Below are 22,351 nucleotides of genomic sequence, written 5' to 3' on the forward strand. Positions count from 1 at the left end.
ACACGACAATTTAGGATAGCTGAAAAAAAAAAGAAAACAAAAATATGAGTATGAATTGGAAATCGATAAACGGAAAAATAGAATAGCTTAGTTGGATTCCATATTAAATGATTGTAGAAGGTCGAAAAAAAGGATTACGGCAAATGATAGTTTGTTCATTGTTGCAATTGACTTGCACATAACTGGTGTGATTATCACATTTATTTTTCTTTATATTTATCCAATGGATATGCGGTCTTTTTTTGCTCTTATAATTTTCTCTCAAACATCTTACCTCTTGCTTTCCTTTTATTGATAGACAGAAAAATAGAATATAATAAAATAAAGGTTGGGGCTAAATACATCCCTATATGGCTAGGGTCACCCTTTTATGGTAAATGGACAAAGTTACTGTTAAAAAGTGGATCCCGCACGATTGGACTTCATAGAGAGATAAATGGTAATTTTTTTAATTTACCATAAAAGGGGTGACTATAACTATGGAGTGTGTAATAGCTCCATCCTAAAATTAAACAAATAAAAAGAGGAGGAAATAGAGGAAAGTAAGGAATGAGCCGGGCCGGATGGACAGCCTTCCTACTCTACCCTTGGACCTCGAGTGGAATTTCTATGGGCTTAATGGGCTTCACTATCAGCCCGACAAGCATTCTCTGTTGTTAGCCCATCTTTTGGTAGAACAAGATCAAACTATAATTTATCGACCCTTCCTTTTTTTTTTCTTTTTTTTTTAAGTGCGCACCGTGAGATCCGAAAGCCTAGCACACCCCGATTAATTCGGTTCGAGTTGGATCTACCCACTAATCATTTGTTTGGATTGCAATTATGGAGAGTTATTATACAAATTTATGCAGTTACTCTTCATAACTCACATCTCCATAACATTTCATAACCCGCAATCAAATAACTATTAAGGCATAAAGGGTAATACTCTTCCAGCATAAATTTTTTTCATCTACAATATTCGAACCCGAGACCTTTTTTGAGGAACAACAAACGTTGATCTACTTAAACCAGTCCACATTGGTATAATTTGTAGACACTTACCCTACAATGGGGGAATGAATATTGTTTTACGATATATATTCGTCGTTGTCTTAAACAAAGAGAAATTTAATCACTGAAGATCCCTCCTGATATTATGAAGCTGTGCACGTATAATTTGAAGATTACTTTCTCAGTACCACTATATACGTACACTTACGAAAATTGTTGGGCTGGTATTCGTGCAGGATGCATTGCACAATTTTTTCTCGTGATCTTAAAAATTATCAGATCCGCTTAAAAGTAGTGAACAGAGTATTTATACCTCTAACACAAGCATATGTTAATCCCCGTACTACCTTTATTGTGTTTACATACGTATATGAACATAAGATGAAGTCTTGGATGCCAAGGCTTGACAGGCTGCAGGTTTGATCGAGGCCACGAACTCATTAGGGTTTTCTGCAACGACATGTACTTCCACATGATATATGTAAGAATATGAGGATCGACCGTCTGAAAGGTACCATGGCCAGTGGTAGCTGGTGCTAGAAAATATATCAATATACAAAAACCCCGTAAATTAGGTTGCCGACCGAGATCTTTAACTGATCAAACTGGCAAAACATCAGAGCAAGACATTACACTATTACCATGCGCGAAGAGTTTTCTGATTTCCTCGATAATTCGATCCAACAGTTGGTACTACTACTGATGGTTGGCTTGGTTAGCTCTTCAATCGTAATGTCTCTCAGGCTCCAGTTGCAGTCAATTTTGGCTCATGGAAAAATCTCTGCGAAAGCAATAAAAGAAGAGATTTCCAACAGAACTAAATACATAGGCGTCGTCAGTGGATCTGCTTCAATCAAATCATATACGCGTCTCGTAAAGTGAATCTTGATCTTTGCTTGGATCAGGCGGGTATAAGATTAACTTAAATTTATTAGAAACCAAAAACGAGCTAGGGATTGCGAAAATTTTAGAATTTCAGAAATCCTGGAAAACCCGGGATCTGTGTGCCTTACTCGGTTTGCAGCCTCTTCAGATAGCATGAAGCGTGCGGGTTCCAAGCAAATTATCTTGGACGTCGATGAACCTGCAAGCGAGATGGCGAGCACAACCGAAAGAGAGAGAAAGAATTTGCATGTATTAGTCGACAGGAGGTATATGACCGGCCGGTCAGCAAACCGGAGCCCTGAAACCAAAATGGCTTTTATCTGCACCCACACCTGCACCTGGACACAAACTGCCTTCCATGCCATAGCTTTCTTACCGGTTTTGCTAACATATATATACATGTATCGTACGCGCAGCGTAGTCACAAATGCAAGTGCCCTCATCAAAATCTCAAAAAACAAAAGGAAAAAGAAAAAAGAAGGAAGACGATAAGTAGATTAAGGTGCAGGTGCAAATGCAGATGAAGGCTTCATTTTGGACGTACGTACGTAACATTAATACTTCGCTTACTCGGCCTCGACAGAGCTCTGGCTCTGATCTCTCTCTCACACACACACACACATATATATATATACACATATTATACACAGAGGCGCGCACCTAAATATAAACCCCATAAAGGAGAAAGGGAGGGAGAGACTGAGAGAGGCAGACGAGTTTCGTGAGAAGATAAAGATTCGGAAAAGCCTCTACCATTAGTCCAAAGTGGAAAAAGTAGGAGTGGGGGGGTGAGAAGTAATAGCTGTGGTTGTTGTCTGTCGTCCTAGGAACCCGTTTAGTCCAAGGCCACGTGATGCAATGTCCCCAGCCCACGTGGGACTTCACCTCCTAACCAATGATCCCCGGCCACGTGGCCGCTCGAGTTGATTAGTCCACCTGTCACTCTACGAGAAACAGACACCATCACTGCTAAAGAATTCGGTTTCTAAATTTCCACATAGATCAACAGCCGGCTCTTTGACGGTTCAGATCCATCATGGGATTGAATGGATAGACAAGGAGATCAATAAGGACCATGCTGATAAGGAATTCAATTTTCTCATTGACTAGGGTCATGGTGGGCGAGGTTCAGGTCCTTTTCGGATTGGGTTGTGAGGATTCTTGGATGGTGGGTGGGGGCCTCTTTCCAGCCTCCATTGATCTCGATGCCACTTTTCATATTGACTGCTTTTCACCGAGATATTATGATCTGCGCTTCCATATTCCATGCTTTTCACCAAGATATGATCGTTCTACAGTTTCATCTCCATTTGAATTGGTTGCGCTGGGCGGGGCGCGGACTGGCTTCGAGTCATAAACTTTATGTTCTACAACCTCGTGGGTCTTCTCTGCAGAACTTGTATCTCTCTATGATATTTATAAATAATCAAATGATACGTGAAAAAGAACCATTAGACATCTGCGGTGCTAGCTAGTGATCTCCTGCAAGAGATTGATGGAAAATCGACCGACCAAATGTTTATAACCTCGTATAATATTTAGATGTTAGATTTTTATTTTTTTAATTATATTTGTGGAAAAAAAGAGGCTTTACTCGTTAAAATTTTTATAAAGTGACACTTTACCCACTATTTTTTTTTTCTGTCACTTCGTTCACTCGTAATTCTAAAACCGTGTCAAGTGTCAATTTGCTTTATTAAATTAGTAAGGTGGTTGTTAATATCAATGGAAAAAAAGATCACATGCTTGGCATTGTGCCCTCTTAATATGGACGAAATTGTGATTTCATAGCAGCTCTTATGAAAATAGAAAAGAAAAAGATCCCTTATTAATCTTTTTTTCTTCTTTTATCCATCCGCTATTTGTTTGTTTGTTTGTTTATGAAGTTAAATTATACGTAACTCAACTTTACTTTTCCCTTCATCCAACAATACAATCATTATTTTTTTTTATGTTCTTCTTCAATTTTTAATAATAAATTATCTCACATACTTTTTCTTAACCATTATTACAATTAATTTTTTAATACTAAATAATATTCATTACTTTTCCCTCAATTCAATAACACAATCATTATTTTTTTTTATCTTTTTCAAATTTTAATAATATATTTTCCAACTCCACCCTATTCTTCCGTCAATTCAACAATATAATCATTACTTTTTTTTATATTTTCTCTCATTTAATAATAAATTCTCATGCATACTTTTTTCCAACAATCATTACAGGCTTATTTAAATATATATATATATATTAATATTTGGAATATAGCGGAGTGGAATTTTAAAATCCATCTTAGAGTCCTTTGTCCATTTCAAACCAAAAATTACTCCTCAACCTCGTCGACGGTGACGCAATTTGGCTGTTTTGAGATGGAAACTCATGACCTAATTTGTTTATATATTAATGAATTGTTTAGCAGTAAGCTTATGGCCGGGCATCGAGGGTCCAGTAGCCCAAATATCTTCACTCCCCCTAGGCCCAGCTTAGACTGTATTGGGTCAATCTTCTAGCCGATCTAAATGAGCAACAAATTTAAATGACGCCCAATTTCCGGATGTGGGCCGAAGGTGCTGCCCACAGCCCAAGTCACTTTACTTATCCATCATCCGCACCTCTCTCTCATGTGTTTTCTAGCGCTAATAATGATTTACTACAGTAACACTCATCCTATCAAAAATTCTCTTGCCACATTGTTTACTCTTTTTTAGCTTTTATAGCCTCCCATATAAAACCGAATTTTTATTTTTTATTTTTAAAAAGATAAGATAAGAAAAGGCAAACTAAATTACAGAAGTAAGGTTTTGTCATTTATTCAAATATATGATGAGCATGTGAAAATAGTCCAGGTTTCGCCTCGAAAGGATAAGGAGGATCTTTTTTTTTTTTTTTGTTACGAAGTTTCTTGGAACCAATCTCATCACGTGTTAGAGGTGGAGATCAATTTTTAATATTTGTTCTTTTGCTTCTTGGCCGTATGCAAGGTGCTATTTCGTACCTAAGTGATTCTTATGCATTATTGCAATGCCCACCGCATTATTTTCGAACGGGTGCTGGCCTATGAACTTCTACATCTGATAGTACGCATGAGAGTACTCTGCATCCCATAGTATTAAGAATACTCCTGACATCGCTGAATGTGATTATGACTATCAAATGTACACGCCGATAAAAAAGTTTGAGTTGAATCGGCCATCTTTAATTCGAACCCTGCCTAAGCGAGTGATGTACCCCATTGATGAAAGCGCAAGCTCGGGTTGGGTTGAGTCTTAATTGAACAACAAACGTACAAAAGGGGAAAAGCAAGAACCTTTTTCTGGTCGAGGACAACTCATCCTCCCCTCAAACCTTTACCCCCTTGCCATTTAATTACCTCAGCTACCAGCAATTAGTGATGTTCCTAAGCTACTCTTTAGACGCTACAGATAATTATTTGTTGAATTTAGCATGGAATCTGCAAATTATTTCTCAACCAATTATTATTTATGATATATATGATGTTCTTTTTTTCTTTTTCGGTAGGATATAATTGTTTTTTTCTTTGATATATATAATGTTTGTGCCTATCAAATAATGTTTTTTTCTTTGATAGGCATAATACATATAATACAAACCAAAAATTAATTAAAAATTAATTATTTAACAATTTCTATACTATACTAGTTCCAAACTCCTCTTGATTTTGTTTCTATGTTTCCACAATAGTAATAATCTTTATATAGATTGCACTATACTCTACTTTCTAATTTTTACTATGGTCCATATACAGTTTAGTTGCAAGAATTTGAGTCCGGATTACAGTAACTATAATGATTTAAGTAATTATATTTATGTCTATTTGATGTATTCCAGTCAGATGTATTTTCCTCACTGTGATCTGAATTTGTTGTATCTTTTCAATCTCTGTAATTTATTTTCTAGGACATTTTTGTCTGTATCTTTTTTTTTTTCTCCATTTCGTCATCCATTTACACTTATTGATTGCAGTGAAAATAAAAAAGCAACTAAAAATTTTGTATGGTGCTGTTGACCTCATAATTCCAAAGTCATATTGTAGAATTAAAAAAATGGAAAAAGAAAGTAAAAATATGAGAGCTTTAATATATCGACTCTGATCATCAGCAATCCCATCAGTCATCAATCCATCGGCATTCAAATCACATGCATGTAATGCAATGTATGTATCATTATCATCATCATCCCACCCGACCCGACAGACAAGCCTGTAACTTGACAAAATTGCCCTTCCATCCTCATGGTCATGGCGGGGCCTCTCTATAAATGCGGCCCTTTCCCTGCTTTTCTCCTCTCCGGTGACGACTACGAGTCATTGAGGATTGGCTTGCCGGTGGACTCTCAACTCACCATGGGTGAGGTAAGTCAACTCGCCCAAGCCTCCCATTGTTATTATCTCTCTCGCTCTCTCTGAGTAACTTGCAGTGTTTAAGGCAGTTCTGTCCTGTGTTTTCTTTCCTGTGACAATTTTCTTCATATTATGGTGTTGGGTGTAGAAGAAGGCGAAGAAAGACGAGGGCGAGAAGGCGAAGAGCGATGATAGCAATGGAATCACAGTGGTCTTGAAGACCGAGATGCATTGCGAGGGCTGTGCCACTAAGATACTGAAATGCGTCAGGACCATCGAAGGCATGAATGACCCCTGTTCTGTTCTTCCGTCCTATCCATTTGCTCTGTTTTCTTCCCAGCATGGCTACTTGCTCTGTTTTTTTTCTGGTGAAATGGGTGGAATTGGATCTGTGATTGCTTTTGTCAATATGGGGACTGAAGGGTCGCAATTTTATTTTTATTTTTTTGGATGGATTTGAAGGAGTGGAGAAGGCGAAGGCGGAGTGGGAGTCGAACAAGCTGACGGTGAAGGGGGATGTGGACCCGGCGGAGCTGAGGGAGGAGCTGCAGGAGAGGCTCAACAAGAAGGTGGAGCTCGTCTCCCCTTCTCAGCTGCCCAAGAAAGACAAGGATGGGGGTAATGGTAACAGCGGCAAAAAATCAGACAGCAACAAAGACAACAAGAAGAAGGACGACAACAAAAGCGGCAGCAAGGACAACAAGAAGAAGGCCGACGAGAAAAAGGCCAAAGAGAAGGAGGTATTTATCAAGATGTTACGTTGCTCATCAGTACATATATACCTTTGTTTTTTCAGTTTAAAGCAAGTGTTATTTATCGATCGGATGCGACCCGGACTGGCCATTCCTTGCAGAGATGCATGAGACCATCTTATTGAAAATAGCTCATAACTTTCAGACACAAATCGCCATTGATTAAACATGCCTCCATAGCTCGTTCATTCATTCTCCCTGATTTTGTCTGTTGTGTCTCTGAAGCATTAATTTCTTGTTTTCACGGCGGTTGCTTAATTTAATACTTATATATATATATATATATATATATGTATGTGTTTGAATATAATTGATACATTGAATCTCGTATGAGTTGGTCATGACTGATTAGTTTAAGCTTCGGGAGTGTTAATATTAATTTGTTTAATGGGCAGGCTCCGGTTACGACGGCGGTTCTGAAGCTGAGGCTCCATTGCGAGGGTTGCATTGTCAAGATCGGCAAAACTGCCTTAAAAACCAAAGGTTTTTTTTTTTTTTTTAAAGCATTTACATATAGCTCTGCTTCACTCAAGCTTGCCATTGAAGTAATGCTCTCACACTACTTCCAATACACGGATAAAATTCGAAAGTCGAATCGGGGAATACAAACTTCAGAAACAAATAAGTTGTGTTCTGTTCTCTGGATTCAATTTAAATGTATTGTGGTGGTTGTTGATCTGGAATTATTCTAGGGGTTGCGAGCATTGCCATAGACAAGGCGAAGGAGTTGGTGACTGTGACGGGCACGATGGACGTGAAGGCCTTAGCTGAGAGCCTGGAGGAGAAGATGAAGAGATCCGTCCAGATTGTCAGCCCGAAAAAGGACAAAGATGGTGGCGGCGGCGGTGAAGGAAACAACAATGGCGGAGGAGGCGGAGGCGGAGGCGGGAAGAAGAATAAGAAGCAAGACGGCGGAGGAGACGATGGCGATGATCACGCGGAGAATGACGGTGGAATGTTTCACGTGAACGGGATGGAGTACGTTGGCCCGCTGATGCCGAGCTATGGCCCTGTAGCATATGGCCCGGGGTATATGTATGGGGCTGCTGCTGGATCAGGGCCAGGGTACGGTTATCCCTACCCTAACCCGTTTGCATATGGTAACAATCTGCACGCGCCCCAGATGTTCAGTGACGAGAACCCGAACGCATGCTCGGTCATGTGATGGTGATTGGAGTGAGTCAGCACGAATGGATTATCATCATGTTAGAAAAAGATCAATCGAATTGTAAATAGGGAGAGGAAAATTTTGTGGGGGTGGTGGGCCGAATGTTGACTTTTGTTAAGACTTATAGGAGGTGGTTCTGTTTAAATGGTGAAGAATGGTCGGTGGCACATTATAATTCTATCTCTGCTAGTGAAATATATGTATGATTTTATATATGGTTGGTTGGTAAGCATTTTGGAATATTATTGATGATATATATGATGATTAGAGAGGATTGTTCTTTTGAATGAATTGATGAGTTTTGAATATTCTGAGAATGATTAATAATTAATCAGATGTTGTTAATCTTTCTGGGTGCTTCTGGATGTTTTGTCTTGGTTTGGTTGGTACCCCTTTCGTTTTCCCTCTGCTCTGGTTTTTGTCTCAACGTATCTTTTATTTTTATTCTTTTTTCCGTAGAATGGTTTTTGTCTCAATGTATCTTTGTTTGCTTCCCATATTGAATATATTCCCTCTTCATTTTCGTTCTACTCCTCGTGCATGCTGTCTGTGTATATATGTATAAATGCAAATTCTTCGAAAGGTTTTCATGTGATTTTAGATGTAATTTAAAGAACATTTAAATGATGCGTAACCGTCATTGATCAATACGCATGTGGAAAATTCAATAAGGACAGCAATAAAATGCAGTGATATATGAAGAGTTGGGTGGGTTTTAATAGTGAAGGGAGATGGAAAGTTTATGAAGGGACAGCAATGTGTATATATAATTAGGAGTGGGTCATGTGCCTTTTGAATTAAAAGACATGCCGCAGAAGAAATGGTCGGGTGTGGACATTCACAATTCTTCCCCATCGTTCACGGCACATTGTTTAAATAAATATTTTATGCGCGTGTTTTACTAGGAGAGCTTATTATTGTTACGGCTATATATATATATATATATTAAGAGAAGGGCATTAATAATTATCAAGCAAAAAGTAGAAGGCATGATCTGGAAGATTCCAATTTGTAGAATCTTCTTCTACTTCATGCAATATTTAAGCATGCAGCATGCATCTAGCATTGATTATTCATGTTTCTGCATATTCCTTCAAGAGTCAGCCGTTGCTCATGGGCCTTTCGAATTACTCAATCTTTACTTTCAGTTTGAATTCTTAATTAATTATTATTCATAATCACATATATAATTAAAGGTTATGTGTGTGTGTGTGTATATGATATCTAATGAATATGCATGGTTATTAGCTCGGAATTAATGGTCGAAGCTGTATTATATATATATATATATATTGTGGTGTGCTTGATCATAGAGCTTAATTAATCACAATGGTTGATTTTTCATCGCCCCTAATTTGCATGTATTTTTTCCTTTGTCGCATGTGTGTGTGTATCTGTCATTGTATGGAGAGAGTCCCACATATTATAGCTTTTTTAGAAACTTTTTTTCTCAGTGGATTTTGACAGCACACAATTAAACGTCCACTTCTCTTAGCAAATTATAAGGAGCCAAGTTTTTTGAAATAATAATGGGGTGGGTTCGATCGGTCTCTTTCTTTCTTGCTTGTATTCACTTGGCTACATGAAAAATGTTTGGAATCTTTGTACGGTTCCACACCCCCATCATTTTACTAGCTAGCTAGCGAGTATATATTTGTATATATATCCGTCCAAAGCCCACACAAACACCTTAATGTAATCTGTTGAAAACGTGGACAAAAGACTAGTAATTGTCTACGTGATTGCTGATGCCTTCGGACTGCTGAAAGTTAATTCCCGAAATGAGAACTGGCTACTGCCGACTATAACAATAGATATCCTTTTGAACCTACTAAATCTTTTTTTTTTTTTGATAAGTAGAACCTATTAAATCTTAACTTATGCTGGTGTTGGGTCCACATTAGACGCGTACGATACATAGAGCTAGTTTTGGCGCTCATCGACCCAACCTCCGCGTCCAAGATGGCTGCTTGCTCATATGTGTGTGTGTGTATATATATATTATATGTCCATAATTGGTTGGATAATTTATTCTTGATTTTATGATTCGGTTGTACAATAACAAGGATTACTGAAAATAATATTATACTTTTACGCAGTAACTGAATATATTATATATATTTTACGCAGAAGAGATCCTTTTATTTTCGGTGGTCAAGATGATAATTAATCTCTATTCTTGTTTAGTGCATGCTTCAATCTTCATGTCTCTCATAAGTCGTATTATCAATTAATTAAATTAATAATCAAATATGGGAAATGGAGTTCCACTTCCCAACCACGAAGAATCATCCCGCATGCATATCGCGATCGCATTATAAATAAATAGATCATAAATAAATTAAGTGCAGTAGCCTCAGAGTGATCCGAATTCTGCAGCTAGCTATATGACCCTCATCATGCATGCATGGTGAATGCATGTGCTCACATTCACATACATCGTTTATATAGTGATATATGTGTTTTCAGTAATCATATACATATATATATGCATTGCATCATTCGAGTTAAATATTGGTAGGTGCAATCTCTTTAATAAAGCCTTTTTTTTCCCCTTTCCCCCAATTAGTGATAAGAGGGAAAAAGAACTTTCTATAGACGATGGAAAGGAGAGCAATGCAGCTGCAGACATCTTTTGAAGAAAAGGAGAGAAAAAAAGCGGGGCGAGTCATTCCATTCTTCGTCGATCATAAATTTTTCAACAATTGGGTACCTATATATTATTATTCGTCGTACAGTCTTTGTGAATATATAAATATATAGTGGTGGAAGACTAGGAAAGTGGAAAGACTTGCGATTAATCGGCAATTTCTTCGTACAGTCAATGAGTGAACAATATTCATCATGGATCAGATTGCGCACTTTTCTCTCTTTTTTCCCCCCGCCCCTTTTTTTTTTTGGTTGCGTTTAAATCGTTAGAGTGATTTTAAATCATGATTTTGATTTTAATTATGAAAAAGACAAATGAGATAGTATTATAAATTTGACTTGGAAAACGTGTATTTTTGTTGTGTAGTGTGTTGAGTTAAAATCAAAATCATGATTCTAAAATTAGTTTAACAATTCAAACGGGGCTTTAGTATTCGAAAATTTAATTAGATCATGACTAATTTAGTTAAATCGAATCGGCCAACTAAAAAATAAAACTCTCTTACATAGATTTTCTATATTTATAAGGACTTGAACCTGACACTTTACTTAAACGAAACAAACGCTGAACATTTTGAATTAACCCATATTGATTCTCCGTCCCTTCTTCAAAAGTTGGTATCGTAATAGGCCTTCTCTTTTATATATTTCTGTTCTCAAATATGTTTGAGCTGAATTTTACAAAAAGTAAACCAAAAAAAGAAAAAGAAAAGAAAAAGAAAAAGACGATGCGTTGAACGGTGATTTTCTCCAATCACAAGATTCGAACACAAAATTTTATTTAAAGGGAACGAACATTAAATCACTTGAACCGAATCAGATTTGATTTCTATAAGAACTTGATTCTAGACTTCTCTAGCCCCAGTAATTATAGACGAGATGCGACAGGTAATGTGAACCGATAAGCTCCACATCTATTGGCTTGGGGCCCCCAAAATATCCTTTGTCAAGCAACGTGCTTGAGGGGCAATATGGCCGGCTGGCCGGGGAAACTAATAGCTTTCATGAAACGGAACCTGTCGGAGTAAGTTCCCATATTGCACGCTCGTCATTCTGCTGTCCGAATTGAATTACAAGTCACGTCAATCAAATTTATCAATTTGGAATAGGCCATTCAATCAATGACAGAACAAAACTAAAGAGCCCAGGAGGAAGAACCGCATGGGCGATGGGTCGGGCTCGATCATTGGACCCATTGCTTAGACCAGAGTCAGTGCTAACATTATGGGCTGGGTTCGGTCAAAGGACCCTTTTGATAAGTATTGGGCCACAAGTCGACTGCCAACGTGATTTGGGCCCCAATCACGATGTTGTCAAGGCCGTTTAATTGGGAGAGGGGGGAAGTTAGGAAGGAACCGACATTCGTAAGAAAATAATAATAAAAAAAAGAATCCTCGATTTCGGGTCTTCAAATTTCCAACACGCAAGCAATTGATTAAAGCATCCCCTCAAACTTTCTTTCATATTTCCGACCCAATTAATATTATACTCTTTCATACTTCCACGCGCCATATTCGTGGAGAACAATTGTCAAACGAGAAGCTGACCTATAAGAGCAAATAAATTATGGCTTTGTTTGTTTCGGAAAAAATAATTTACACGAATGTGAATTTCTCATTTTCCTATATTTGGTAACACAAAATTCTTCTTTTTTACAAGATACGTTTATAAGTGTAGTACAATAAAATATAAATTTTAATAATTAATAAATGGACACAGTTAGTTCCACTGAATGTCGAGCTCTAGACCTTTTAGTTATCTGACGGGTAGATGCGCTACTGCGTTATACTCTTTTTTTTTATAATACAAAATCCTTTGGTTAATAAGAAAGTGTTTTCGGACGACCTACGAAGTAAAGACAAAAAATGAGAAAAATGAGTTAAAGTAAAAATTTTCAAAATTCATTTTTTAGGTTGCCCTACTCTTTCTTTCTCTTACATGAGTTCACCTGACACCTCTCTCCAAGTACATGAAGATGATTTTCTTGATATCCTTCCCATACATGAGAAAATAAATTACTTTTTTGAAAATTATTTTCCATATAAATAATTTTACGTGAAACAAATGGAGTTTAGTCACAAATTCAGGATGAAGGGAATCCATTAAAGCCACTTGCGAAATTCATGAAAATATTAAAATTACCTTTTTGATCCACCATCGAAGTGAATAATTAATTTATTCACACATCATTTAATCTATTTATAAACTCGAGCTGCTAGCTATGGTAAATCATAATATATTTCTGGAACATGTACAATGGTTTTTGGTATCTAGTCAAATTAGATCAAAATAGAACTTACTAACTTCACGATATAAGTGATTGATCAAAATGCACATGAATCTCCCCTCTTGCCAAATATATCTGTTCAAGTTAAAAGATATATATATATATATATATATTTTGGAAGTTAAAAGAATCGATTACGAATTATATCTTAAAATTAATTAATAAATTTAAAAAAAGAAAAAAAAAAGTTAAAGCATGACGGTGATTTTGGTAGCACGTGGAACGGAAGTTCTCACGTGAGAGTGAGCTTTGTGTTGAGGCTATAAATATCCCACGATGTCCGACCCCAACAAAACCTCTAACCCTCGTCTCGTCACTCCCTGGAGAATTTGCCCACCTCAATCATCGGACCAGTCGTACAAGGCAACTCTTCGGTCGAGTTCCCGATCCCCCCTCGATTCTCAGATTCTCGAGGTAAAAATTCCTTCTTTTTTTTTCTTTTTCTTTTTTTCCTTGAATTTCTTCTTTCAATCCAATCTCCTTGTTTCATATCTTCTGCCGCCATAGGAGCTTTTGTTGATTGATTTTTCTTTTTTCCTCCTTTGTGTCGGCGTCCCTAGGGTTTCAGGATGGTGTCCGACGCCAGCAAGAAGAAGGCCGCCCAGAAGAAGGCAGCCGCCGCCGCCAAGCGAGGCGGAAAGGCCGCAGCCGCCGCCGCCGCATCAGCTTCGTCCAGGGCCGTCGATGCTCAGAACGGAGTCGATAAGCTGGCGGACGGAGTCGGTTCGATGCAGATATCAGATCGGACCTGCACCGGCGTCCTCTGCTCCCATCCCCTGTCGAGGGATATACGGGTAAGCGGCGTTCCTTCTTTGGATGAACGTTTGGTGGATGTGCCGAGCGTTTGTGCTGTTAAATCGTCCCGTAGCATTGATTTTAGGCCGTCAGGAGCATAGATTTGGTGTGGAATTTCTGTACAAAAGTGTTGATGGGACCTCTTTTTGGTTAGTGTCTCCGGTACCGGACGTCTAATTAGGTTTGTTACTATCTGTTGCAATGGGAAGCATCTCACTTTTCATTTCGTGAAACGAAAATTGCTGTTGATCTTGACGTAAGCTACAGAAATATAGCTTTTAGTCGGCCGCCGTCGATATGCAACACTTGTTATTTTGACTGACTGATTAAGAGTTAGATCGTTCTTGTGAATGAATTGATGTGATCTTCCTTCTGAATCTTGCAGATAGAGTCTCTATCCGTTACTTTTCACGGGCATGATCTTATTGTTGATACCGAGCTGGAGCTCAATTATGGCAGGTTTGTCTTTAGTATACATGCTTGACCCGAACATTAATAATTTCATCTGGGAAAATTCTAGGGACGGGAGCCTTCTGTCTCGTTTAACGATATTATTATTGCAGGCGATATGGCTTGCTTGGATTGAATGGTTGTGGTAAATCCACGCTCCTTGCTGCAATTGGGTGCCGAGAGCTTCCTATACCAGATCATATGGATATCTATCATCTTACCAGAGAGATAGAAGCTTCCGACATGTCTTCACTTGAGGCTGTCATAAACTGTGATGAGGAGAGATTGAAATTGGAAAAGGAGGCCGAAACTCTGGCAGCACAGGTTTGTCCAGACAACCATGTCTGTCATGGATTTGGAGTTCGTGCAATAGAGCTGAAGTGAAATGTCAGGATCTTTTCCACCTAATGTGGCACGTATTTTATTTTATTTTTCCTGCAGGATGATGGAGGTGGAGAGGCTCTTGAAAGAGTGTATGAGCGCCTGGAAGCAATCGATGCAGCCACAGCTGAGAAACGTGCAGCGGAGATCCTGTATGGTCTCGGTTTTAATAAGAAGATGCAGACGAAGAAAACCAGGGATTTTTCTGGTGGCTGGAGAATGAGGATTGCTTTAGCACGTGCTCTCTTTATGAATCCCACTATCCTGTTGTTGGATGAACCGACTAACCATCTTGGTAAGTTCGACTCTAGGACTCAAGTACGAATTTCATGTCTCATGTTGGATTGATTTGTATAGAATTTTAGAATTGATGATGAAATCTCTTCCTTGTCTCGCAGACCTCGAGGCCTGTGTCTGGCTTGAGGAGATGTTGAAGAAGTTCGATCGGATCCTCGTGGTGGTATCACATTCACAGGATTTCCTGAATGGTGTTTGTACAAACATCATTCACATGCAAAGCAAGAAATTGAAGCTCTATACCGGAAACTACGATCAATATGTCCAGACCCGTGCTGAACTGGAGGAGAATCAGATGAAGCAGTACAAGTGGGAGCAGGAGCAGATTGCCTCGATGAAAGATTATATTGCCCGATTTGGGCATGGGTCCGCAAAATTGGCCCGTCAAGCCCAGAGCAAAGAGAAGACACTAGCCAAAATGGAGCGAGGTGGGCTTACAGAGAAGGTCGCAAGAGACAAGGTCCTGGTCTTCCGATTTGTTGATGTGGGCAAGCTTCCTCCTCCAGTCCTGCAGTTTGTTGAGGTAACATTTGGTTACACTCCTGATAACCTTATCTACAAGAACCTTGACTTTGGGGTGGACTTGGACTCGAGAATTGCTCTGGTAGGGCCTAATGGGGCTGGGAAGAGCACATTGCTGAAGCTGATGACGGGGGACTTGGCGCCTACTGATGGAATGGTGAGGCGGCATAACCACCTTAGGATCGCCCAGTTCCATCAGCATCTTGCTGAGAAACTTGACCTTGAGATGTCTGCCCTCCTGTATATGATGAGGGAGTACCCTGGCAACGAGGAGGAGAAGATGAGGGCTGCCATTGGGAAGTTTGGTCTGACGGGCAAGGCTCAGGTGATGCCCATGAAGAATCTCTCCGATGGGCAGCGGAGCAGGGTGATCTTTGCTTGGCTTGCTTGGAGGCAACCCCATATGCTCTTGCTTGACGAGCCGACCAACCACTTGGATATCGAGACAATCGATTCACTTGCTGAGGCGCTGAATGAATGGGATGGGGGACTGGTTCTCGTGAGCCACGACTTCAGGCTCATAAACCAGGTGGCACACGAGATATGGGTGTGCGAGAACCAAGCCGTGACGCGATGGGAGGGTGATATTATGGATTTCAAGGAGCACCTCAAGAGCAAATCAGGCATGTTCGATTAAACCTGAGGCGGGCTATTATCATCACTGATGATGGCGGCAATGGCAACGACGACGACGACGACAACGATGACGGTCTTCTGGTAGTTAATATTGGGAATCGCGGTTTAGCTTTAGCCAATATGGGACGAAGTTACCTTTCTTGCGCTGGGCGGGAAGAGGGGGCGGAAGGCTTAGTTATTGATTGGAGCCCGGCTGGGCCCCTCTGTCCAGCTGAGAGATTTTTTTTTTTTTTGGCCCGACTTCGGATGCTTTCAATATGCGCGACATTTTATTTTTCTTTATGCTGTTGATCCGACCCGACATGATATTTACCATTGGTGGCTATTAGCCGTACCCAAGGGTCCTTAATTATATGTTGTACTTATGAAGCTTATTCAGAGTATTATTGAATCTTTAGTTGTATTTTTAATAAGAGCCTGAATTCCCTTTCAATCTTCCTGTTTGTTTTGTTTCTCTGAGAAAGGGATGGACTTACTATCACTGTCATCGAATCGGCAATCCGAGCTAGGGGATTGTGTGTATCATCAATGATCTGTATGTTGAACATAACCGAACTTTGAATCGGCAGAGGTGGAAGTGTTAGCAACACTCCAGACGATTAATGTATCATGGCGGAGAGAATTGTCAGTAACTTCTTGAGGCCGAAGGAGAGCTCAATCTATGTGTTAGGCCTGACCCGACTGATATTGATAGTGTGTTAAAAAAATTAATTGAATGAATCTGCCTACGCCGACTTGTTTTTGGATCATATGTGAGTGGCTGTGTGGGATGGAATGGGCCCACTGGGCTCAGGACATTCTCGGGAAGTTTTTCTTGAGTTAAAAATTTACTGTCCTAGTCAGAGAAGAAGTGGACCGGCCATTTTCAAAATGCATTTGCTATTGATCGGCCGAATAATATAAAAGCTGACAGGCCGGAAGGAAGGGTTACTGTGGTCACATGAATCCGATGGATCGGCCTCGCCGTCGGCTGAGACATTGATAAAACTTGCCCATGCATTAAAAGCCTTCTCTCTCTCTCTCTCTCTGAATTCTTAGGTCATGCTTATTAATCTACGACATCAGAGATTTTTTTTTTTTTAAATTTCGATCACTAGGAAACGGGGGAGATGTCATTTGAATTCTACCTGTGATTCATTCCTCTTTTTTTCCCCCTTATATTGTACCATTTTACTCTTACTCTGGAAAAATGATCAAACGGAACGTTTTGTTATATATTATCTGCGATACTCGCATTTTCTTTTTTGTGGAATTATATGTGGGACTTAATGATTGTGTTATTTGTACGTCATTTATTGGTTTGTATTATAAATGATCTCCATTGTTTTGATGTCTTTAGATTTGAGACCATGCATGTATGTGAACTTCTGAAGATGAATAGACATAAACAATGATCGAGTATTCAATCAAAGTTATTTACGTAACGCATTCTTGCTTATACCATCATAATTTGGAATGGAGAAAAGTAATAAATTTCAAGAGACGAGATTCATTTATTATATATATGGTGTATGCTTACAAAGTGATAAATTAATATAATCATCACGACAGAAATAACCAGAACTGACGAAAATCTGTCCGTCGGTATGGACTATATCCACATACATTGCCATACCACATCCGGCCATACATTTTGATCAAAATCTCTCTGCCCTTTGCTTCGCATAATTGATCATCGAACGCATAACTTTTCTTCTTCATGGTAGGACATTAAAGGCAGCCGATCATCATGGCTTAATTGACGGTGGGTAGGCTGGCGGCGACAATGATGATGAACATCTACTGGCTGCGGAGCCAAGAGGCTGATAGTTGACAAACCGGCTAGGAGCAGAGGAATGCCCTAGCCCCTTTGGCATGCAACCCTTCACTTCCCTCCCGCCAAAGGCTCTAGTCCGCTCCCGGAAGAAAGGAGGCAGCTTCATGGTTGTGAGGTCTCTGGACTCGGGAAACAACGGCATCTGGGTGCTCGGGACACTTGAGAGGAAAGCACCTCCTCGGGCAGCCTCTACGCTCTTCAGTGCAGAAGGAGATAGGGTTAGGACGATGATGATGAAGAGAACTATAGGGAGAAACGAACGGCTAGTAGACATTATTCTTTCTTCTCTTTAATTCAAGCTTCCTTTGTGCTAGCTAGCTTAATATGATATGAGAGAGGAGAGGACGTTTGAGGTTATATATATATATATATATATAGGAGGGGCGGGGGAAGTGTTGTACGTTGTAAATGTTATTAAATGGGCTCGTGAGCAGCTGATGAAAATGTACATCGATCGGCAGAAAGAGGCATATATTTGAAAAGCACACATACAACACAAAGGGCACAGCTCATCCCATCTGTTAGCTCAAGTTTTGGTGAGGTGGTGGTGGTGGTGGCTTTTTGGACATTGGACTGAGGAAGGTGGGAAGATGCTCGTGAGTTTCTGTTAATGCTCTCTCTCTCTCTCTCTCTCTCTCTCTCTCTCTCTCTCTCTCTCTCTCTCTCTCTCTCTCTCTCTCTCTCTCTCTGTGTCCAGAATTAGATTTGATTTTGGCTTGCAGGTATCATAAATATTAATTATGGATATCTCCTCATTATTATGGTGAAGTTTCTTCTTTCAAGTTTTTTGAGTGTTCCCGCCCTGGTGGCACCACTTTAATGCCTGCCTCATGCCAATGTTTTCTACGTACATGTGTATCATTCAATGTAATATAGGGAGAGATATCTTCAAGAATATATATATATATATATATATATATAAATTAGGACAAAAGGAGGATGTCATGGTTTGTAAATTCAATCAACTTATAACAACCACATAGGGAATTTCTTGAAATTTCTGAGATCATGATATATCTGGGATTTTTATTGTATTTCTACTTGCTGATGATTTCATGAACATATATAACCATAGCGTCCACGGCTCGTGTTTTTTGGAGAGATTATTGCATGGTTGAATTTGTATTAATTGAGTTGTATCAAAAGAAATCGTAGTAGGAAAATATTTTGTGCTCTTGCCACCGAAGAAATAGATTTTGTGCTCTCCTTTTATATACAGAGAAAGTATTCTATGTAATGGATATATCACGTGACGTGTATTACAAGCCAATGGTTGTTGCACACATCGAAACTGGTAGTGTAAATATGTAATATAAACACATATACTATTGTTTACAAAACAGAAAAAATTTATTTTGGCGTGTCTTGTTATATATGTTACATATAACATTCTCTATTTTAGAGGGGGGAAAAAAAAAAGTAATGAGAGCGGTGAATGTTGTTTATGGCAATGCAATTCCATGATGCGCGTGATTGTTTGCGCCAGCCCAAGCCCAACGCAACAAATATCTTCTCACGTGCAATGAAGCTGGTTGGAGAGAATAGAAACAAGACAATCTACCCAAAGGATATATTAAATGAACGAAAGAAAAAGAAAATAAAATAATTACTGCTCCGGAAAAGATGATTCATTGTAAATTTCTATAGGATGTAGTGCATTGTCACGCACACTCGCATGATTTTTAGATTCTATTTTTCGTTGTGAAATTACCCGTATTTACTATTTCTATATTAAGTATTTTATTTTCTTAAATTAGCCTAGCCCATTGAGTCTCATAGTAACCGAAAAAACAAACTGTGCAAATTCTTTCCCAAGCATGACGATGACCAAAGGAAAGAGAAAAATAGAAAGACAAAGGGAAAAAGAAAGGGGGCAATTTTTGGAAGTGAAATTGGTATTATTTTAATTTTTATTCAAATAAATAAATTTGGTTTCTTCAGCAGTCGATGCTGTCAAGCCCGACGAGATAAGAGTGGAGAAAGAGGAGAAGAAAAAGGGTAACAGGGCACGGTTGCTGCTTCAGTTGTCAGAAAATGGATACCGCACTTCACAATTTCCCTTCTTTATCAGTTCCCATTTGTAAGACTTCTGCAGCTTTCATTCCGCTGTACATTTCTTCTTCCAAGTTCCCATTTTTATATGTTCTTGGCAGTTCTTAGCTCATTCTTGAAACCAATAACACAGCTTTGCTGGCTCATGCTGAATCCCAAGTTTGCTGCAATAAGTTGCTGTCTGTGAGCATCTGTAACATATGCATTCTTAATTTTAAAGATGGCGGCTATGTCCCTAATTTTCAGACAAATTTTGGTAGTTGTGGCTTAGCTAACTTCCTGGTTTTGTTGATGTTCTGGTTTTCCTACCTGGAGAAGCCCGTTTGAGTTTCTTGCTTTTAGCAGTCGATTTGATATTCCAATGGTTGGAGGGTAACTATGAGCACTAGCTGCCTGAATTGAAGTATTGGTAATGAAAATTTGATTAACTGGTAGAGGCAGAGCGCCGGTCCAATCTAATGTGTGATTTCGTTCTAAATTAGCAGTTATTTCGAATCCTTAATTTTGTACGATCTGGAAAACTGAACATGTCATTAATAAACGTTTCTTATCTATTTATTGTTGGCTGGATGATAGTTCTCTGATGATGTGAAGCAGCAACTGGGTTCAAGTGTAATGTTTCACGAGTCCGTTGATCTTCATCCTTATCTTTCAAATAGCGAAAACTTTCAATTGGTTTGGGGTAAATATGAGCATTACCTGACTTGTTTTCACATATAAAACTAGCCCGTTATTTGTGAAAATATTCGAGTAATTTGTGGAGGCAGAACAATGACAATCCAATCTATAGGACATGATTGAGTTTGGAATAAGCAGTTATTTTGAATCCTTAGTCTTGCATTATGATCTCGGAGTAAAGCTTCTGCTAAAAAGTAGACATAGTTTCAATGCTTATGAGTGAGATCACTCAAGAAACACTCATTGTACATTTTACTCGTTCGCTGGCTGATAGTTCTCTACTGATGTGAAGCAGTTAGCTGGTGCAAGTACAGAGTCCTCGAGTCCTTTCAACCTCATCTCTGCAGCAGTAGCATAAATTTTCAAGGGATTCGAAGGAGGAATTCCTCTAGCATTCCATCTTCACTGCCTGAAACCGCAGTTTCAGTAGCTGTTGCTGCTACTGTCGTGGGTGCTGCAGCCACACTTCTCGTGAAAAGAACAAAAGCTTCCGAAGAATCCAAGGTCAGATAACACTACATTCCTGTGTGGCATTTAATTTCCCAGTTGTTATAGGTGTAGCTCTATGAGCATACATAAAATTGCAGCGTAAGTGGCCCAGCGAATTTCAACGAGAACCCTCGCTGAGCTTTAAAATGTTCATTGCTTTTCCTGAACAATCTCTGCTTTCAAAAACAACAGTTTCCTCAGAAAACATGCGAGGACTGTGGTGGTTCTGGTATATGTTCGGAGTGCAAAGGTGAGGGCTTCGTGCTTAAGAGGCTATCAGAAGATAGCGCTGAGAGGGCAAGACTAACTGCAAAGAACATGGCTACTCGATATACTGCAGGGTACAGTATTTTCAACAGTGTTTATGCGTGCATTCACTTGAATAATCTCTTTCACTCCTGAGATCCCGATGCCTATAAATGAAGCTAATTTCAACTGACTTTATTTTAAGCAGGCTCCCGAAGAAATGGAGTTACTGCACAAAATGCTCGTCTTCTCGTGCTTGCAGTACTTGCGGTGGACGTGGGAAGTTGAACTTATAGCTGCCCTCAAATCATCAGCTCGTGAAACTAAGCATTTGAGAATTCCGGTTAGAGTATTCTCTTTTGCATTTGTTTTCAAGATCCTGTATATATAACCTTACGTTCGCGGGGAGGAACCAATGATATCCGAACTGATGTTCAAGACGTTTCCGCCGTGTTCATGTTAGATATTAGTGCAAGGCACATCTTCGATCCATCAGCCAAGTCAAAAAGACGAAGAGAAGAAAATCTGTTTTAAAAGTCGGTTAGCGAGCTGTCACATATGGATCCGAGATATCACAACTCAGATAGCTTTGATCTGTTGTTTATGGGAAGAAATGTAGTTCACTCCAATAATTCCAGCACGCTGTTTATTTATTTATTTAAAATTCCATTATTGATCGTGAGTAAAGTCAAAGTATCCACTATCCATCCACCGGGCCACCTGATGAATATACAGATAAGGGTGCTCTTTCTTAATCAATATTTTATGGATTCCGTCAAATTCCAACTGAATCTCTTCCAATTCCATCCATTTCTTTCGAAGACTATTTTAAGCACAAGCTTAACTAAGCCTCGCGATCGAATCGAATATAATTATGAAAAGAGGCTTTTGG

The 22,351-nt window shown here is 39.2% G+C and overlaps 3 protein-coding genes and 1 long non-coding RNA gene across 6 annotated transcripts; 3 read left to right on the forward strand and 1 right to left on the reverse strand.

Annotated features, from left to right (window-relative positions):
• Positions 1–1,243: 1,243 nt before the first annotated feature.
• On the reverse strand, positions 1,244–2,640 carry LOC116210333. The gene is made up of 2 exons (XR_004157468.1): positions 1,635–2,640; positions 1,244–1,529 (listed from the first exon to the last, which is right to left on the reverse strand). It is a non-coding gene; the product is annotated as an uncharacterized LOC116210333 (long non-coding RNA).
• A 3,453-nt stretch (positions 2,641–6,093) lies between these two features.
• On the forward strand, positions 6,094–8,452 carry LOC116211805 (heavy metal-associated isoprenylated plant protein 3-like). Of its 2 annotated transcripts, none has more exons than XM_031546315.1 (5): positions 6,094–6,253; positions 6,390–6,522; positions 6,704–6,981; positions 7,389–7,476; positions 7,686–8,452. In XM_031546315.1, the coding sequence occupies exons 1-5, from the start codon at positions 6,134–6,136 to the stop codon at positions 8,156–8,158; spliced, it is 1,092 nt and encodes a 363-aa protein (XP_031402175.1). In that variant the 5' UTR covers positions 6,094–6,133; the 3' UTR covers positions 8,159–8,452. The 2 variants fall into 2 exon arrangements, with proteins under 2 accessions (XP_031402175.1, XP_031402176.1); XM_031546316.1 differs by having other exon boundaries at positions 6,104–6,253; positions 6,393–6,522.
• A 4,908-nt stretch (positions 8,453–13,360) lies between these two features.
• Positions 13,361–16,611, forward strand: LOC116210723 (ABC transporter F family member 1). The gene is made up of 6 exons (XM_031544744.1): positions 13,361–13,511; positions 13,658–13,891; positions 14,278–14,351; positions 14,456–14,666; positions 14,784–15,018; positions 15,122–16,611. The coding sequence occupies exons 1-6, from the start codon at positions 13,374–13,376 to the stop codon at positions 16,177–16,179; spliced, it is 1,950 nt and encodes a 649-aa protein (XP_031400604.1). The 5' UTR covers positions 13,361–13,373; the 3' UTR covers positions 16,180–16,611.
• Positions 16,612–19,915: 3,304 nt separating this feature from the next.
• On the forward strand, positions 19,916–22,146 carry LOC116210725. Of its 2 annotated transcripts, none has more exons than XM_031544747.1 (4): positions 19,916–20,074; positions 21,020–21,228; positions 21,406–21,554; positions 21,668–22,146. In XM_031544747.1, exons 1-4 carry the CDS (start codon positions 20,029–20,031, stop codon positions 21,753–21,755), a joined length of 492 nt encoding a protein of 163 aa, XP_031400607.1. In that variant the 5' UTR covers positions 19,916–20,028; the 3' UTR covers positions 21,756–22,146. The 2 variants fall into 2 exon arrangements, with proteins under 2 accessions (XP_031400607.1, XP_031400606.1); XM_031544746.1 differs by having other exon boundaries at positions 19,918–20,074; positions 21,017–21,228.
• The last annotated feature ends 205 nt before the right edge of the window (positions 22,147–22,351 follow it).

The sequence above is a fragment of the Punica granatum genome, chromosome 6 (genome assembly GCF_007655135.1).
Source record: "Punica granatum isolate Tunisia-2019 chromosome 6, ASM765513v2, whole genome shotgun sequence".
Classification (NCBI taxonomy): Eukaryota; Viridiplantae; Streptophyta; class Magnoliopsida; order Myrtales; family Lythraceae; genus Punica; species Punica granatum.

Bases quoted from the DNA above. Each gene is read 5' to 3' on its own strand.
- LOC116210723 (XM_031544744.1), top strand. From the start codon at position 13,374: ATGTCCGACCCCAACAAAACCTCTAACCCTCGTCTCGTCACTCCCTGG. The intron at 13,512-13,657 runs GTAAAAATTCCT...CGGCGTCCCTAG, and splicing joins TCGATTCTCAGATTCTCGAG to GGTTTCAGGATGGTGTCCGA. The intron at 14,352-14,455 runs GTTTGTCTTTAG...TTATTATTGCAG, and splicing joins CTGGAGCTCAATTATGGCAG to GCGATATGGCTTGCTTGGAT.
- LOC116210725 (XM_031544746.1), top strand. From the start codon at position 20,029: ATGGATACCGCACTTCACAATTTCCCTTCTTTATCAGTTCCCATTT. The intron at 20,075-21,016 runs GTAAGACTTCTG...ACTGATGTGAAG, and splicing joins TTCTTTATCAGTTCCCATTT to CAGTTAGCTGGTGCAAGTAC. The intron at 21,555-21,667 runs GTACAGTATTTT...TATTTTAAGCAG, and splicing joins GCTACTCGATATACTGCAGG to GCTCCCGAAGAAATGGAGTT.
- LOC116211805 (XM_031546315.1), top strand. From the start codon at position 6,134: ATGGTCATGGCGGGGCCTCTCTATAAATGCGGCCCTTTCCCTGCTTTT. The intron at 6,982-7,388 runs GTATTTATCAAG...TTTAATGGGCAG, and splicing joins AAAAGGCCAAAGAGAAGGAG to GCTCCGGTTACGACGGCGGT. The intron at 7,477-7,685 runs GTTTTTTTTTTT...GAATTATTCTAG, and splicing joins AACTGCCTTAAAAACCAAAG to GGGTTGCGAGCATTGCCATA.